The 19,070-nt window shown below is 42.8% G+C and overlaps 4 protein-coding genes and 3 long non-coding RNA genes across 8 annotated transcripts in view; 4 read left to right on the top strand and 3 right to left on the bottom strand.

The window, feature by feature from the left end:
* LOC135339146 (NACHT, LRR and PYD domains-containing protein 5-like) overlaps positions 1–19,070 on the bottom strand; it is a 98,801-nt gene that overhangs the window by 37,335 nt on the left and 42,396 nt on the right. The window lies entirely within an intron of this gene.
* LOC135339134 (NACHT, LRR and PYD domains-containing protein 12-like) overlaps positions 1–19,070 on the bottom strand; it is a 59,701-nt gene that overhangs the window by 14,617 nt on the left and 26,014 nt on the right. The window lies entirely within an intron of this gene.
* Positions 156–3,053, bottom strand: LOC135338906 (NACHT, LRR and PYD domains-containing protein 12-like). Its single transcript, XM_064534999.1, has 2 exons — positions 2,771–3,053; positions 156–2,608 (listed from the first exon to the last, which is right to left on the bottom strand). Exons 1-2 carry the CDS (start codon positions 3,051–3,053, stop codon positions 255–257), a joined length of 2,637 nt encoding a protein of 878 aa, XP_064391069.1. The 3' UTR covers positions 156–254.
* On the top strand, positions 3,285–4,938 carry LOC135339171 (uncharacterized). Its single transcript, XM_064535318.1, has 3 exons — positions 3,285–3,667; positions 4,457–4,598; positions 4,780–4,938. Exons 1-3 carry the CDS (start codon positions 3,285–3,287, stop codon positions 4,921–4,923), a joined length of 669 nt encoding a protein of 222 aa, XP_064391388.1. The 3' UTR covers positions 4,924–4,938.
* LOC135339213 (uncharacterized) lies at positions 7,939–11,660 on the top strand. Of its 2 annotated transcripts, none has more exons than XR_010395913.1 (3): positions 7,939–8,352; positions 8,697–8,820; positions 11,609–11,660. It is a non-coding gene; the product is annotated as an uncharacterized LOC135339213 (long non-coding RNA). The 2 variants fall into 2 exon arrangements; XR_010395914.1 differs by lacking the exon at positions 11,609–11,660 and adding an exon at positions 9,866–11,580.
* Positions 12,643–13,401, top strand: LOC135339253 (uncharacterized). The gene is made up of 2 exons (XR_010395964.1): positions 12,643–12,897; positions 13,091–13,401. It is a non-coding gene; the product is annotated as an uncharacterized LOC135339253 (long non-coding RNA).
* On the top strand, positions 16,197–17,392 carry LOC135339238 (uncharacterized). The gene is made up of 3 exons (XR_010395948.1): positions 16,197–16,324; positions 16,534–16,897; positions 17,089–17,392. It is a non-coding gene; the product is annotated as an uncharacterized LOC135339238 (long non-coding RNA).

The following is a 19,070-nucleotide window of genomic DNA, read 5'->3' as shown; positions in this document are numbered from 1 at the left end:
CTAGTGCATGACATGCTCTCCGTGTCAGTGGGAAGCATTGAATTCACTCGTCACCATCTGTACATGTGCTATAATTATATTGACCAATGATAGAGATTAGATGCATAACACAACAAATTAATTAACATTTATTAATTAATTAATAACAACAATATAATCATAATATAATTATAACTAAACATAATTATAATTACTAAAAATCAGTAATTATAAATAACATTTATTAAGTAATTATAATTTAGTATATATAAGTATTATAATGTATGCACACCAATCTCGGGTAGTCCATTTCTCTTCCTCTCTTTGTTAGCGTCCCTGAATACTGTCTCGATACAGGACTCTAGGTGGTCGGGTATCAACAATAGTGTCAGTTCAGAGCAGTGGGTGGTTAGATGTCTGGCAAGTGTCTTCATTCCATCTTCTGTTATTGAGGCATTAGCATAAATGTACAGTGTTTCAATCTTGTTGATCAGTCCCGTTGATAGCTCCTCGATACTCTGATCAGTCAGTTCACAGTCATCCAAGTACAATGTTCTCAGAGTCTTATTAACTGCAAGTCCAGCAGCAATGTGACGACAGCTAGTCACTGTGTTACCATACAAACTAAGATATTCGAGGGAATTGTTTGTATTCAGAAGTTGATAGAGGGCAGCTCCATTGTCGTCTGATATTGTTAGTGAGCAATTGGTCAGGTTCAGGCTCTTTAATGATGTGTTAGTGGACAAGGCCGCACAGAGTGTGCAAAGTCCACTGTTACCAATGGCATTAAAAGACAAATTCAATTCAGATATTGAACTAGTGTTCTCGATAATCTCGGCAATGTGTATCCCTGCTGTAGGAATATCATTATTAGAGTTGGGACACTTGGAGAGTCCTCGGGCCAGAAATTTGCAGCCTTGGTCATCAATAGAGCAAATGCTGAGGCTAAGTGTGAATCCATTACTGGTGTTGGAACAAGCTGATACGAAATATCCAACAGAGAGGCAGTCAATAGGATTCATTGTAGTGTAATCAAGATGTAGATTGTGATTAAGAAGATTAGCCACAAACACACACAGTCGCGAGTCTTCAGCTTCGTACAAACAATTGATGAGGGACAACAAAAGGGGCTTTGGCTCACCATACTTCTCTTTCTCAGTTTTGACAACCTTTTGGACCAGATCAAAAACAGTGGCTGGAACTGGACACAAGAATCGAGGTAGCAAGCTGAGGATTGGTCTACTAGTTCTCAGTTTGGTGATACCAGCATAAAATTGGAAGACTGCACTGAATCGAGGACTACCAAATAGCTTCTGGAATACAGAAATTTGTTGCTTGGGAGACATGAGAGAGATGTGGATTGCTGCTAGTAGCTCTTGAATAGACAGATGGAGAAAGCAGTAGTAAACCAGATCACCATCGCTAATGATGCTGGGAACAGTTTGTAATAATCCAACGTTTGAAATGTCCTTCGTAATGCGAAGAGCAGCCAAATCACCGTCAGTAAATGTTGCTTTGTTGGCTTCAATCCCATGATATGCAAGTTGACACATTTGTACGGTCTGTGTTCTGATTTCCGAGGGCAGTGAGTCTGGGGATGTGATGTCTCCCACTGGAGTGGTCTTCCCCAACTTCTCCTGGAGGTATCTCTTGAGAGAGCTTTGGACAACCGATGTGAATATCCCGTGGTTGGATGTGGGGAGGGAGTGGTTGTCAGAAAGGAAGCAATTAACGACAATGGAAGCATTGAGGGGGAGGTAGCAGCTACCTTCTACCACTGGGTTCTCTCGAATTCTCTCCAGTAGAGTCTGCACAGCTTGTGAGTCACCTTCCAGACACTCGGTAAAATACTGTTCTAGTTGATGTGGAGTGAACCCCAACACCTCCACCCTGGACGAGACTAGTGGGTGGAGCTCAGCCGAAGATGACGGTCGAGATGTTACAATCACAGCTGATTCGTGTAGGGCTCCTTTTTGTGACATGTCTGGTCGAATTAGTTTGTTAATGATTGAGTCTCTAGGGAGGTCAGAAGGAAGTTCGTCCCATCCGTCCAGCACCCACAGTACACCTTTGCCATCAGTCCCTGAAATTGTTGCCCCTATTTGGCACGCCAGTGTTGAATTCCTACAAGGGAGAAGATCTTCTATTGTTTTTGCTTCTTTAACAAGGGGATCTCTCAGTCTCACGAGGATTGAAATATCAAACTCTTGGAACAGTTTCCCCTTTGCCCACTCCTGACAGATGTGTAGAGCAAGGGTGCTCTTGCCAGAGCCGGGAGCTCCTTCAATCAACACAAAGTTCTGTCTATTTCCAATCTCAGAGAAAATATTCATTAAGTCAATTTGAGTTTTTTGAAGCAAAATATCATCAATTTTCCCCGTAATTGTTAGTTTAACAAATTCATCGTCGATTCTTCCTCTCTGTATTTTCTCCTTCTGAATCATGGCCAGTTTGAAGACTTTGTTTGTTGGAACAGGAGGCCATTGTGTGGCTGATGTGGATACTCGTGCTCTGTAGCGACTTTGTAGGTAGTCCCTGTACGAGGACAGCTTGTGGTTCAGCAGGACCCTCTCTCGGGAGGGGGGACACGAGGTGGTGGAGTCTGGGGAAACAAAACAATAGGTGAGTACTATTCCTGGTACATGGTGATAGTTAATACAGAATTGTATGTGTAACAATAGCAATTAAGTTGAAGAGTCCCTTATTTGGTTGCAATCACTCCCACAACGTATGGTACCACAATGACCACACTCTCACATGACAGACTCACATTTGTCAGACAAGTACTTGCACACTCGAACAGCAACGTCTTCTTTGAGCAGGGAGAGTATGATGAGTAGCAGAGCTTGGAAGGTGGCGTCTTGTCCGTTGGTCAGTATCCAGAATTTCAGAGCCAGCAACATTCCCGCCAGAGTGCCATCTACATATGCTCTAGTCCTCACGTCAGTTTGTTCTCCAGGTGAGAGCTCCAGTTTTTCAAGATAGCCTTTGTGAACATTGTCGAAACATGCTGCTAACTCGGGTAGATCTGGTTCCTGTATTGCTGTATTGAGCTGCTCATCAGTCAGTTTCATTTCTGTCTTCAGATCGTCAATTGTGAGCTCTGAAAATAGATAGCAAGCACACAAGGTTAGCAATCACCAATGAGGGTTTTATGCTTTAGCAATCATTGTGTTTATCCTTTGTAGTAAACATGACAGTCTTTATACCTTGGTTCTGCTCTTTAGTGGCCATTCCAGCAAATAAATCTGTGCCTTGCAGCTAGCTCTCTCAGAAATATAATGGAATTTAATCAGAAGGATTAAATGTGGTTAACAGGTGAAGTATGTACAGATACCAATTGCAACCAACACGGGCATGCGCAAGGAACACGTGGTCAGGCAGTCGGTGAAAGAACAAGAAAACAACTTCTCTTCTGGGTCTATCCTATAATTCTCAAGATTTCCCTTGCTGATCTATCCTGTAATTCTCTATACGAAGATGACCACTACCTCCTCGAGCACATCCTCAACTGGAACACCGCCGATCAGTTCCACCAACCCTACAACAACTCCGACAACTCTCAACACCATGATTGCCAATTCTGTCCAGGCAGCCCTCGGTGCGGTGTTACCAACGATCATCACCGCAATGGACCAGCGGATTCTGGCAGCAGTCCAACAACACCGCTACACAGCCGGAACGGCAGGTATGTCAAGTACCTCACTAGCACATGTTCCCCTCGTATCCACTAGTGCCCCCCGTACTCAAACCCGCATGAGCCTCCCCACATTACCGACGATACCAAGCATTATTCCGTTACTTCGACCAGAAGTCCCATATACGGTCAATGTAGGCCAGAATGCCATCCCCATTCCCGACGAACTATCTAAAAAGGGGATTTATCTAACTAGCTGAGTTCTTACCCGACTCGTTCGGGGGTACCTCAAACGATACGGGTGAGAAACCCAGAAGAAAGCGCAGGGTTGCCAACATATTACATAAAAACCTCTGCTCTACGTTTTACAAATAAATGCTAGGTCTACAATCAATCAAGACACAAAACTAGATCTAACTATGGCGACGTGCTTCTGCTGCCCCAAACCTCGCTACAAACGGCTGGTTGATGGGCTCTTCCCAAAGGACCCTCAAACACCCACACCTGTGTCTGCTAATATAGACAAGCTGCTCTTCTTTGTTCAAACCTCCCCTGACCATCTGGACAATATTGGAGAGTACCTCGCTCTGAGACTGCGTCAGAGCCTGCAAAAGAGAGAGAAACGGGTTAGACGACTATTTCAGAGACATACCTGTACAGTATACAATGTCGACATGTCATGTATAGCTAGGGAAATTTATCGACCATCCCCGTACCTCCGGAACAGAAAATGATGTATCTTATGTGGCTGGGAACTTTAAATGTTATATCTATGACAACCAATGGCTTTCTCCCAAACATGGTACAAAATACCATTTTCATGCCTCTCCCTCCCCCCAGGCATGTGAGTGTGGCTCTGCAAGTGACGGAGAAGCTGCTGTCAGCCTGTGATTCACGAAAGCTCCAGTTGATTGTGGATAGCTACCTGGATATACTGCATAATATGCTGGAAACTAGCAACACAAAACTGGCCACCAATTCGGTGAGTAGGGGGGAGTGTGATGTGTGTGGGTGTGGGAGTGGGTGTGTGAGTAGAGTGTGTGGGTGGGTGGGTGGGTGAGTGCAGAGAGTGAACGTGTATCTTCACGATTAGATTGCATGTACATGTACTTTACATTTTGTTAATAGTGTACATTGACGACCCTTCCTCCGCACACACACAGTTTGTGAAGTTTGCCGAGCGAGAGGAAGGGAACACCCCCTACCACAGACAGTACAACTTCCTCATCCACCGCTTTGCCTCTCTTAGCCTCACCAAGAATGTGGACGACGCCGATAAATATCACGAGTATGTGTACATGAAATGAGTTTGAGTGGCCACAGGTCGAAGTGTTAGGTGTCATATTTTAACTGTACCGCCCTTAGGGTGCTCTGCCACATGCATAACTTGTGATAACATTGCTTTCATCACCAACTCCACCCCTCCCCACTACACCTCACACAGGACGCGGATGGCTGGGTTGCAAGGGCTGAGGGGAGTGATAAAGAAGATTGGTCGGCAAGACAACCTCCAGATGAACATTTGGGACCTAGATCACATGAACAAGATAGTGCCGCCCTTCCTCTTCAATATGCACAGTCACAGTGTCGCCAGTCAAGGTATACTGTCTAGGAAAGTCACTACAATTTTCTTCAGTTCTACTCCTGAAGCACTGGCTAATACACATACTTCAATGAGTAAATGTTGATAGCCTCAGTCTGTATCAAACTTACCTATTGATGGCCTTAGATACTTATACAGTGTGTGCCAATAGTAACCTCCCTCCCACTCTGACAGAGAGTCTGGTGAGATCCAGCCTGTTGTGGAGGAGGGGGACAGTCTGGGGGGGTACTCTCAGGATAGTCTCACTGCAGGAGCTTATCGCTTTTGCCGGACTCTCTCCCATCGATAGTGTCCTCAAGCCAATACTGCAGTAAGTCGGTCAATGCCTTGTGTGCGTCGGTGCTACTTGTAGGCAAGGTGGTTTCCTAATGTATATATATACATTGTGCGTACGTATGTGTTACAACACTGTACTTGTAGGCAAGGTGGTTTCCCTAATAGGTGTAACTTAAATGGAACTGCATTCAGCAGGAGTTCATTAGGATTCTTAATGAACTCCTGATGTTAGTAAAGTGCTATGACCTATTGTGCAATGTTGTCTCAGCAGGTCCAGTACCATGACAACCATTGTCTCATTTCCTAGTAACACTCCATTGCTCCCCTTGTAGACACTTTGACCTAAACAAACTATAGATATCGGACAAGGAATTCACAGCTGGTGTGTACGCCATCGTCGTGGAAGCCATGCAGGTACACGTATATACATGTACTGGTGGCCAAGTGTTCTCACCATAGTGTATAGTGCGTCACGCTTGATAAAAATTTGTGGAATTCTGACTTGACTGTCCATAACGGACTGTCAACAGTATTTCGATACTCTCTGCTTTATTCTGTTATGTAACATTGATAGCTTTCAGGTCCAACATACTCTTTATTTATTCTTGATCAATTGTTCCCTCCAGTGTAGACATGTGTATCCCCCACGAAGACAGCGGGTAATTATAGCAGGTAATTTTCGTGGGCAAGCTGACCTCCACGAAATTTTAACGTAGGCGTGGCTTACCGGAATGCAGTGCAGGCAACGAGACTAAACAATTTTTACTCACAAAAACCACCGTTTTTCGAGTTGAACGAATTTTTTACTCCACGAAAACTACCCGCTATACGGTACCTACATGTACATGTGTATTGTACCTTTCCACTCACATGGACTCCCTCAGTGTACAGTATGTATCATGTACCCCCACAGCCCCCCAGTGGACCACCTGGATACCAAGGTGAAGGAGTCCTGGGAGACCAAACAAGGGATCCTCGGCACACTCTCTAAGTGTGTTGCCGTGGCAGCAGACAGCTCTCTAGGTGAGTCTCCATGGTAAAGTACTTGTATGGTTGCACACACTATTTTTGGGCCATTTTCTAAAGAAGGCTATACGCATTTATTCTTCGTTCGTAGATACTTTCATAGCTGTTATTAAAGTTTGTACATGGCATTGTATGTTTTGACACTGGCTTAATCTTTATAATTATACGTACCGTATTACTAGAATAATTTTGCGGGTGAAAAACCTTTTCGAATGAGCCAAATCAGCAGAAAATTTGACCTTTTGCGATCTAACTATTGCGTTCTGGCAAAGATCGTGTGTATTTACTAGTAATAATTTAGGTTTTGCGGATTTTATTGTTGCGAATTGATCAACCCTCGCAAAATTCGCAAATGTTTGATGCTCGCAAAACATTCTAGTAATACGGTAGTGTGGTTTAATTCCACGCTTTAAATCTGCATACATGTATTTACATTACTTAGCTCGTGTCCACTCATGCAGGTCCGTCTGTACTGGTCCGCCACCTTCGTATCTCCATAGAAACCGTTTCAGAAGGCCCCTCCGACCTCACGTCCTCTCTGACCTTTCAGCAATCCATCACTATCACTGTGGGGGAGTTTGCAGGAGTCCTTCCCGACTATCACAAGCCAGATATACTGGGGCTCATCAACTCTTATGTACCCGTGGCCTCAGGGGGTCTTGATAGTGGAGCCACCACTAGTACTGGACTGTCTGTACATCCTCTGGCACCTCAAGACACTCAAACAGGTGAGAATTGTAATTATAAAGCTGTTGCTTTATTTAGCTATTTGTGTAGCTGTTTGTGTTTAGTTTCCTGTCATAAACACTGTTTGTACATGTACGTGTTCTCTGATTCTGGTGCCTTCGTGAGTCCTGTTTATAGCAGTAACCTTTGAGTAGATTATAGAGGATGACCTGCTTATAATTATGTGACCATGCACAATAGACTGCGTGCATTACTAAGTGTTTATGCTTCCATAATTGTATTGTCTCCTTTATTATGCAGCCCCATGTTGACTACCTCCCTGGTGAAGTGTTTGAGGGCGGTGGCTGACACCTGTCACGCATCAGTGCTAGAGACGGCGTTCCCAGGGCAACTGTTCACCTCCCTCGTCCAATTGCTCCTCATTCGAGAGCCCAGCACACAGCTGGATGTGGCCCTACTCTGGCATCGTCTCGTAGATCACCATGCCAACAAGGACAAGATTCCTCTCAACACGTGCGTGGGTGTGTGTGTGTGTGTGTGTGTGTGTGTGTGTGTGTGTGTGTGTGTGTGTGTGTGTGGCACCTTGCTATGTTCAGTGTGCATTTGAGGCGTACTAGATTTTATTTGTCAGTTATACAGGTCCATATGAGCTTTTGTCTTAACTTTCACTATGTATACAATCATGTGCAGTGCTTACAGCTACATGTACGTGCATTTATACCCTCCCCTTGTGCAGTGATTGGGTGAGTCTGGAGGCTGTAGGGTTCTCACTGGGTGTGGTTTTGAAAGGATTCCTCTCTAAACCAGTCAACTCTCTCTTCACCAATCTCCTGGAACTGGCCAAAACTCTCTGCACTAGCCCTGCTAACACACTCGCTTTCTACCAACTCGTATTTCTCCTGACACTGGAATTCTCTTATCAAAGGCTCTCGAATATACTGGTCTTCCTACACCAGCTGCAAGAGCTTGCTGTGAAGGAGAAAGGTCTTGAGGCACATCACAGAGTGGTGCTACATGCTACAGTGGCGGGTATATAGCGTCCAAGATTAGTCGAAACGAGGTACTCAAGACACACATCGATGGAGTGATTGCTAAGAGGAGGGAGACAGCTCCGAAGGCTATGGTGGGACATTCTTCTAGAGGGGTGAGTGTGTGTGTATGGGGGGGGGGGGCAGTCTTCTAAAGGGTGAGCAGGGTGTCATACAGGGGGGAAGGGGGATATCCCCCTCTAGCTCCAATCCTCCCTCCCCTAAAATTTACATTTAGGTACTAGTTGGGGTCCATAGCTGGCGATTTTACATACTATAAATAGCCTCATTTAGCCCCTCCCCCCTAATCGAAACTATAAGTGAGAGGCATGCATTAGCACATCGCAGTTTGCAACACTCGTTATTATTAGTGAGTTTTCATGATTTTAGTCCATTTATCATCTGTTGGTTTAAGTTACCGTAATGCCGGTTTATCATGTTTTCCTGTTCCTTTGCACAGTTTGTGTGTGTTATGTCACTGTGATCGACCCACCCCATGCTGGAGGTTGATGTGAGTTGAGACTGAGAATGATGCCCTGTCAGTAATGAACCCGAACACTCACTCATGCCTTCAAGAAGTTTAGGTAAGAAATAATATTATGTTTACCAAAGTTGTGGTTAAAGAGTTTATAATACTGTAGGACTGGAAATATTTCGTATTTTAAATATTCATACAGCCACATTGAGCCTATTACTGTAGAATAGTTTTGTAGTTTTATTTTTCGTACAGTGTATGATGCTCTACAGTACGAAATATACGAACATTTTCACCATACAACCTCTACTTATACGGTATGTCACAAATACTCACTATTGTTAGGGTTTCAAGCAGGATTTTTATCTAAGGGGGGAAATGACGACGGCCGTACGCTGTTGAACATTTGGGGGGGGTTCGGGGGGCAGCAACCGGAAAAATTTGGCGGAATGATTGTCTAAGGTGCAATTTGGAGGTTTTGTGCTTAAAACTATTCAGTCTAGTTCCTTACTGCATTGTACACCTTCAACTCACCTGAAAAAACATTTTTTTAAGCAAAGTAGAAAAGGTACTCAAATTGACCTCTAGTGTGTGTACAGAGCTTATGGCCCCACTATGTACATGCACTGCTTATGGCCCCACTATGTACATGCACTGCTTATGGTCCCACTATGTACATGCACTGCCTATGGTCCCACTATGTACATGCACTGCCTATGGTCCCACTATGTACATGCATTGCCTATGGTCCCACTATGTACATGCACTGCCTATGGTCCCACTATGTACGTGCACTGCCTATGGTCCCCACTATGTACATGCACTGCTTATGGTCCCACTATGTACATGCACTGCTTATGGTCCCACTATGTACATGCACTGCCTATGGTCCCACTATGTACATGCACTGCTTATGGTCCCACTATGTACATGCATTGCTTATCCCTTTACCGGTCAATCGTTCAATCGGGAAAAGGGTCATCACTTTAGTTTGAATTTGAATTTGTGGTCAGCCCAACCCACCAACTTAGCTTGATTTGATCGCCGCCCCCCAATGAAGACTTCTTTGTGGAGGGCGTGGCCAGACTAGCTTAGAAGATGGGCGTGGGACAATGGTTGTGCACACCCACGTCACACACACACACACTAACCAGTCGATTATGCCTTGCTGCTTGCCTCAATGGAAGTATGTGTGGCCTTTAAAAGCTGTAGCTGGTCTAAACCTTCAATTTGACTGGTAAAGGGTCACAGTAGGACACACAAAAGATGAGTTGTGTCTGGAGAAAGTATATAGTAAACTTATCATCTTTAAAGGTGGTGTAGAAACGTAGATGGAAGCAGTAGCCAACAGACAATGGCTGAACAGGAGAATAAGCAGTTAAGATCACCTGAAAAAAAAAAGAGTACAAAGTCAACAATGCTTCCAGAGCCAATCCAGTTTCAAGTGTCAAGCAGCTCAGCAAAACTAGTACTTCAAAGCTCTCACAATCTACCACACAATCCAATATCAACATTGATCAATATTGACAAGTTAATAGCATGCTCCTTTGTTGTTGTAATATTTACAACAATTTGACCTGTAAAGGGTTATGGTCCCACTATGTACATGCACTGCCTATGGCCCCACTATGTACGTGCACTGCCTATGCCCCCACTATGTACATGCACTGCCTATGGCCCCACTATGTACGTGCACTGCCTATGCCCCCACTATGTACGTGCACTGCCTATGGTCCCACTATGTACGTGCACTGCCTATGACCCCACTATGTACGTGCACTGCCTATGGTCCCACTATGTACGTGCACTGCCTATGGTCCCACTATGTACGTGCACTGCCTATGGCCCCACTGTGTACGTGCACTGCCTATGGTCCCACTGTGTACGTGCACTGCCTATGGTCCCACTGTGTACGTGCACTGCCTATGGTCCCACTGTGTACGTGCACTGCCTATGGTCCCACTGTGTACGTGCACTGCCTATGGCCCCACTGTGTACGTGCACTGCCTATGGCTCCACTGTGTACGTGCACTGCCTATGGCCCCACTGTGTACGTGCACTGCCTATGGCCCCACTGTAGTTAGCTCTGCACTAGAACGCTAGCTATTGGTAGCTGCAAGAGTGAGAAGAGAGCTGCAAGGCTCTGCTAATGCAGCCATTAATTTTAGACTTGAACTTTTGGCATCGCTCGTTTTTAACAACAATCGTGGTCGATCATTACCCACTCCTTGAGTTTGCATGCAGCAAAATTAATTGTTCATCATGTCATGTGTATAAAAGCTATTAGACTCTAGTAGCTTTATGTTATGTAGCTTTGGCATCTCCACCGAGGCATCAGCACCCGCGGTGCTTTCATTTGTATATTAGTTTCCATATAAAAATTATACCACTAAGAGTAGATTGTGAGAGCATTTACTATAATATTGATGGCCACCTTATAGCGGGTAATTTTTGAGGGTCTCGCAGATTAGCCATTTTTGTAACCCTCAAAAAGTACCCATTTAACATACAAGTGCTAGAAGCCATCATTGCTTAGGACCACATGTTGTTTGCATAGCAACATTGTATGGTATTTGTTGTTTTGTGGTAATGCAGTGAGCAAACAGCTGTACCACTACCACATGGTGGTTGTATTACCTGTGTGTGTGTGTACATGATCGACCACCATGCAATTTGAGTTTGCATGCAGCAAAAATGCAAATATATTCATCATGATAATGTGTGTAGCTTTATGTTATGTAGTTTTGCACCTTCACCGAGGCATCAGTACCCGCGGTGCTTTCATTAATACATGTACCTGCAATTATATAACTACTGTACCACTACCACGATGTTGTGATGGTTGTATCTGTATACCTGTGTGTGTGTACATGACCACCATGCAATCTATTACCCAGTCTGCTGTTCAAGAGAGACTTGTGATGGAGGAAGAGCTCAAGAAGGCACTGGATCGCTGTGAGGAGTTGGAGCAGAGCAGTGTGCCGATGGGGTAGATATTTGAGTGCTACAAACAACAGGTGATAAAAGTGGTACAGTATACCTGTACAGATTATGGCCTACATTATGCACTGCATCTATGTACAATAAATTAGTACTGGACTAGATAATTATTTGTTGGTAAAAAACGCCAAATCAGCAGAAAATTATTAACTTTCCATGATTATTGTCTGGTTATATCTGTTGGTTTAAGAGTTTATCGTGTTTTTCCTGTTCCTTTGCACAGTTTGAGGCTGAGAGTGCTGCCCTGTCAATAATGAACCCGTACACTCGGACGCCTTCAAGAAGTTTAGGTATAAGAAATGTGATAACCAAAACTGAATTTGTAGTCAAATAGTTGAAAGTGTGTATGTACGAATGATGGTCATGTGATGATGCCATGTGTGTTTCTACCTTCTACTAAAGTATCGTATGATCTAAATTGCACATTAGCTATTTTCGTTGCCATGCAGAGGGTATGAATATACATACACTCATTGTACCCCCCACAGAGAGTTCTTGCGAGCATCGACAGTGGACCCCCTGGACAGAAGGCTGGGTATCGACAAGTACTCTGACGTGACCAAGCCAATCATCCATACATCAGCGTCCATGGAGATATGCTCCACCCACTCTGTGAGTCTCCGTATACTTGAGTGAGAGTAGCCGTTATACTAACATACTTCTATTAAACAACATGATAATCATCACATGTGCCATTAATTGCTCTGGTACGTACTTTGTCCACTGTTTGACTGAAGCTCAGACTATACTACTAATCTAGACTTTAACAATTCCTCCAGTGTGAGGCTATTAACTTATTTTTATGCCCCAATCTTCATGCAGGGGCGTAGCAAGCAACTTTAAAGTGGTCAGGCCAACTTGCAATTGAAGGTCAGCTGTTTTTCTACTATTGGAACTTTTGCATACAGTGGTGAATTTTTTACCTAAGAAAAAGGCCATCACTTTTCCTCACCAAAACAGCATGCGCATTATCACTTACAATATTTACGACCATTACCTACCCAGCTGCAAAAAGTGGTTAGGCCAAAATCTGACCAGCCTGACCTCTTGCTACGACCTTGATCTTATGCAAAGTTATGCTATAATTATGTGAACATTATTTCTTACTCGCCCAGGTTCAGATTCGGAAATGTTGTGTGTTTGAGATCACATCAGGCAGATAGAGAAGGTGGAGCTGGTCCTCCAGGTGAGGGTGTGTGTACAGGTAGATGGTAGGTACGTAAAGTGTTCAAGAAGTTTACTGCCTTGTGTCAGGTATAGTGTTGGTATGCTTGTACGGTGTATGTAAGTACATGTATTCATTTGTCTTACAAATACATGCATTCTTTGTCTTATACACCAGTTGAAGTGTTTCACTGCCCTCTCTTCTCCCCACACAGGACCTCCTTCAGCTGCAATATGAGGGCCTGGCAATCATGAAGATGTTTGGAAGGGCCAAAGTGAACGTTAATCTGCTCATCTTCCCTCATGAACTTTTAAAATCCTCAGAGTGTTAAATTGGATTTCATTAACAAATTGCATGTATTCATTGACAATTGCATGTGAGCATTCTTCAATTATTTATATCATCTGCATGTACTATTGACACGTTGCAATTGATTAATTAACGACCTAATGTTCTAACATACTATGTACTTCGCTACTTTTCTCTAAATTGTCATTGAATGATATAATAGTCCTATTCGTTTAAGAGCCTGTTGAATTGTGCTGAGCTGGCCCACCCTTTTACATTGTAAAATCAATGTGTTTTTGCTATGGTGTATGGTGGGCCGTTTGTTTCAAAATTCAAAATTAATGTTATATTTTCATTCAGATTACAATACATTCATTCAAGATGCATATACAGTATTCATTCAAGGTCAGTGGATCTTTGGATCAATTTAAATTTGTTTTGGGCAGAATTTCAAATCGATAGAATTTTATATATTTTTTGATTTTGAATATTTTGAAACTGCAAGAGTACATGCAAATGAGTGCATTCTACTTTTAATTTCTTGAGGAAGAATTGGTCCTGAGTTTCGTGCAGAAAAAGCATTTTCAATTTTTGACCATCACTAGCGCTTATAGCATCCACTGGGTTTGCTTAAAATGACCTTTGTACTCTTGAGAAGCCATGCTCCAATGCAATGCTAAATATAGCCAGAATATAACCTTGCCAACTGCTAGCCTTGATATCCCAATCACTTCCTCGAGGCTAGCCAACTGCACGACTCTGCTATGTATAATATAATAATGTACTTCCTTAACTGTACATAATTAATATTATTAAACATTTCAATGTTGAAGGATCAATTAAATTATGATATTATTGTGTGTGTGTGTGCAATCGAACAACTGTATGATTATATGTATAGTACCGTCTGTATGCTGGGAACACTCATCTATTGGCCATGGTACTTGGAACACCTATACAGACAGGGGTGTAATTGTCATTGTCAATCAGGGTGGGATACAACTGTTAACATAACCTGTAGGCATTCAAGCTAGGTGCACATAATACTGATTTTATAACAGACTATAAAGTGCACAGCTTCTTAGAGTACAAAGGTCATTATAAGCTAACCCCTGTGGGTGCAAAATATGAAACTGCTTTTTTCTGCACGAAACTCAGGACCAGTTCTTCCTCAAGAATTGAAAATAGAATGCACTCATTTGCATGTACTCTTGCAGTTTCAAAATATTCAAAATCAAAAAATATATAAATTTCTATCGATTTGAAATTCTGCCCAAAACAAATTTAAATTGATCCAAAGATCCACTGACCATTCAAGACCATGCAATTGTCATTCAAGATTTTAATGCATTCAAGTCGACAATAATTATTCAAGATATGCATGCCATGCATGCATATACAGTCATTAAAACACAACATTTATAAGATGTCCTTTGCTTAATGCCTCGAAGGTCGGCAACGAACCCCTGACCTCTTGTTAATTTTCGTCAATCAATGTCATGTTTCTGGTTTGGGAATCACCTTACCACTACTGAGGGAGGGAGTTGATTATTGTGAACCCCATTTCCTGTTAATTAAAACAACTACACCATGCAATAAAACCACAAAGTGTGGCTAAAGTCATCTGAAATTATGCATGTTTATGCATCCATCAAAATCTTGAATCTTGAATGAATAATCTTGAATGCTCTTGAATGAAAATTTCACATCTTGAATGAATGTATTGTGATTTGAATGAAAATGTAACATTTGAATTTTGAAACAAACGGCCCACCATATTATTTTGCAGCCTCTGCATTCTGCAATGCATGCGCTATTATTCTAAATAAAGGAAGTTTGTAAAATATTGAAGTAAGAGCTACACAATGGTTTTTGTCCCAGAGAGTGTTTGTCAACTATCAGTGAGCTAGCTGGTCTTGAAGATACCTACTATATACACAGTAAGTGCATGCAGTAGTAGTAGAATTGTGTAGAGATGTTCCACCATCTTTGAGCATTAGTTTGTCAACTGTCAGTGAGCTAGCTGGTCTTGAAGATACCTACTAGCTATATACACAGTAAGTGCAGTATAGTGCAGTGCAGTAGTAGTAGATCTAAGAGGTAAACTAATGCTCAAAGATGGTGAAACATCTCCTCTACACAATTCTGCAGATGACTACTATATGTATATAAGATGTTCCATCATTCTTGAGCATTAGACTACCTCTTAGATCTACTACTACTGCACTTACTGTGTGTAGACGTTTTTTGTTTTGAATGTTATAACCTACGAAAATGACCTGCTATATAGTATGTACTGAATATGGCTTAGGCCAAATACACAATTTATACATGATGCCGATTGCGTCTACATTACTTTGACAATGGCCGTTTTTAATTTTGCCATGTAAAAGGTTGCATCTTTGGTACTGTATCAGTTAGTCAGGGTTTCATCTAGTAGGGGGGGTGGTTCTTCCCCCCCCCAAATCTTGTAGAATAATGACATCATCACATTAGTATTAAATCAACTTTTTTTAAGTGGGCATAGCCAAACACTTGCGCTTACGCACTCCCAAATCCCCCCCCAACTTGTTATCCTAGATGAAACCCTGTTAGTGTATTAGAGAGTACAAGAATGATTTGTCAGAACAATCTCATGTACCTCTTTGGTAAACATACACTAACTGTGTTGTACTGACTTTCATTGAATCACACTGTATCACACGTCACTCCCCTTGCAGCTGTACAATGAAGTACATAGCTGCGATAAAATCCTTCAATGTTGTGGATAGGCAATCAGCTGTCTACTGACCAGGTGTGTGTGGGCGGGGAATTGTGCGCTCAATAAGTGATAATCCTTATTAGTTGCTTAAAACCTGATACACAATTTCAGTCAATCAATTTTTCCATGCCCCACAGAGACGTAACCTATTATAGCTGTGCTCCATTTACCTCGGCTGGAAAAAATGTGAGTCAATTAGTGACTTTCTATGACATTTATTCCCGGAACTGAATCATAATAATAATTATGACTCTCACTGTTCCCCCCCACAGAGGGTTCTTCTTGCAAGCATCGACTGTGGACCCCCCGGACAGATAGCTGGGTATCGACGCGTACTCTGACGTGACCAAGCCAATCATCCATACATCAGTGTCCATGGAGATATGCCCCACCCACTCTGTAAGTCTCCGTATACTTGAGTGAGAGTAGCCGTTATACTAGCATACTTCTATTAAACAACATGATAATCATCACATGTGCCATTAATTGCTCTGGTACGTACTTTGTCCACTGTTTGACTGAAGCTCAGACTCTACTACTAATCTAGACTTAACAATTCCTCCAGTGTGAGGCTATTGACTTATTTTTATGCCCCAATCTTCATGCAGGGGCGCAGCAAGCAACTTTAAAGTGGTCAGGCCAACTTGCAATTAAAGGTCAGCTGCTTTTCTACTATTGGAACTTTTATACAGTGGTGAATTTTTTACCTAAGAAAAAGGTCATCCCTTTTCCTCACCAAAATAGCATGCGCATTATCACTTACAATATTTACGACCATTGCCTACCCAGCTGCAAAAAGTGGTTAGGCCAAAACCTGACCAGCCTGACCGCTTGCTACAGCTTTGATCTTATGTGCAACGTTATGCTATAATTATGTGAAAACATTATTTCTTACTCGTCCAGGTTCAGGTTCGGAAATGTTGTGTTGGAGATCACATCAGGCAGATAGAGAAGGTGGAGCTGGTCCTCCAGGTGAGGGTGTGTGTACAGGTAGATGGTAGGTACGTAAAGTGTTTAAGAAGTTTACTGCCTTGTGTCAGGTATAGTGTTGGTATGCTTGTACGGTGTATGTAAGTACATGTATTCATTTGTCTTACAAATACATGCATTCTTAGTCTTATACTAGTTGAAGTGTTTCACTGCCCTCTCTTCTCCCCACACAGGACCTCCTTCAGCTGCAATACGAGGACCTGGCAATCATGAAGATGTTTGGGAGGGCCAAAGTGAACGTTAGTCTGCTCATCTTCCTCATGAACAAAAATCGACAGAGCGTTAAATTGGATTTGCCATTAGCAAATTGCATGTATTCATTGACTATTCACAGCAGTGCATGAATTATTTATATCATCTGCATGTACTATTGACACGTTATTAACGACCTAATGTTCCAACATAATATACTATATATTATTATAGTACGTACTTCGCTACTTTTCTCAAATTGTCATTTATTATAATGTGATATAATTATGGCAGAAAATAAAATCGATTATCAAAAAATAATTAAAATCATGGTAAGAATGCAACCACATTAAATCTCAGGCAGTCCATTTCTCTTCCTCTCTTTGTTAGCGTCCCTGAATGCTGTCTCGATACAGAATATTAATTAGGTGGTCGGGTATCACCAATAGTGTCAGTTAGATGTCTGGCAAGCGTCTTCATTCCATCTTCTGTTCCATCATAAATGTGCAGTGTTTCAATCTTGTTGATCAGTCCAGTTGATAGCTCCTCGATACTCTGATCAGTCAGTTTACAAGTCCAATCTTCTCAGAGTCTTATTGGCTGCAAGTCCAGCAGCAATGTGACGACAGTTAGTCAATGTGTTACCAGACAAATTAAGACATTCAAGGGAATTGTTTGTATTCAGAAGTTGATAGAGGGCAGCTCCATTGACAGCTCCAGCTTTTCAAGATAATCATCAGTGTTATCGAAACATGCTGCTAACTCGGGTAGATCTGGTTCTTGTATTGCTGTATTGAGCTGCTCATCAGTCAGTTTCATTTCTGTCTTCAGATCGTCAATTGTGAGCTCTGAAATAGATAGCAAGCACACAAGGTTAGCAATCACCAATGAGGGTTTTATGCTTTAGCAATCATTGGGTTTATCCTTTATAGGAAACATGACAGTCTTTATACCTTGGTTCTGCTCTTTAGTGGCCATTCCAGCAAATAAATCTGTGCCTTGCAGCTAGCTCTCTCAGAATACCAATTGCAACCAACACGGTACTGGCATGCGCAAGGAACACGTGGTCAGGCAGTCAGTGAAAGAACAAACGAATTAGAAAACTTCTCTTCTGGGTCTATCCTATAATTCTCAAGATTTCTCTTGCTGATCTATCCTGTAATTCTCTATAAGAAGATGACCACTACCTCCTGGAGCACATCCTCAACTGGAACACCGCCGATCAGTTCCACCAACCCGACGACAACTCCGACAACTCTCAACACCATGATTGCCAATTCTGTCCAGGCAGCCTTCGGCGCGGTGTTACCAACGATCATCACCGCAATGGACCAGCGGATTCAGGCAGCAGTCCAACAACACTGTCCCACAGCCGGCCCCTCATCAGTCTCACCATCAGTCCCACCCTCGATCCCAACCATCTCTGCTTCCGGCTCGGGTACCCCACGGAGTCCCACCTCAGGCCCTGTTGTCAGCACCGGAACGGCAGGTATGTCAAGTACCTCACTAGCACATGTTCCCCTCGTATCCACTAGTGCCCCCCGTACTCAAACCCGCATGAGCCTCCCCACATTACCGACGATACCAAGCATTATTCCATATACGGTCAATGTAGGCCAGAATGCCATCCCCATTCCCGACAAACTATCTAAAAAATCGGAAAAAGGGGAATTTATCGAACTAGCTGAGTTCTTACCCGACTCGTTCGGGGGTACCTCAAACGATACGGGTGAGAAACCCAGAAGAAAGCGCAGGGTTGCCAACATACTACATAAAAACCTCTGCTCTACGTTTTACAAATAAATGCTAGGTCTACAATCAATCAAGACACAGAACTAGATCTAACTATGGCGACGTGCTTCTGCTGCCCCAAACCTCGCTACAAACGGCTGGTTGATGGGCTCTTCCCAGAGGACCCTCAAACACCCACACCTGTGTCTGCTAATATAGACAAGCTGCTCTT

Source organism: Halichondria panicea, chromosome 7 (assembly GCF_963675165.1).
Source record: "Halichondria panicea chromosome 7, odHalPani1.1, whole genome shotgun sequence".
NCBI lineage: Eukaryota > Metazoa > Porifera > Demospongiae > Suberitida > Halichondriidae > Halichondria > Halichondria panicea.
This window is presented reverse-complemented; position numbering and strand designations above follow the sequence as displayed.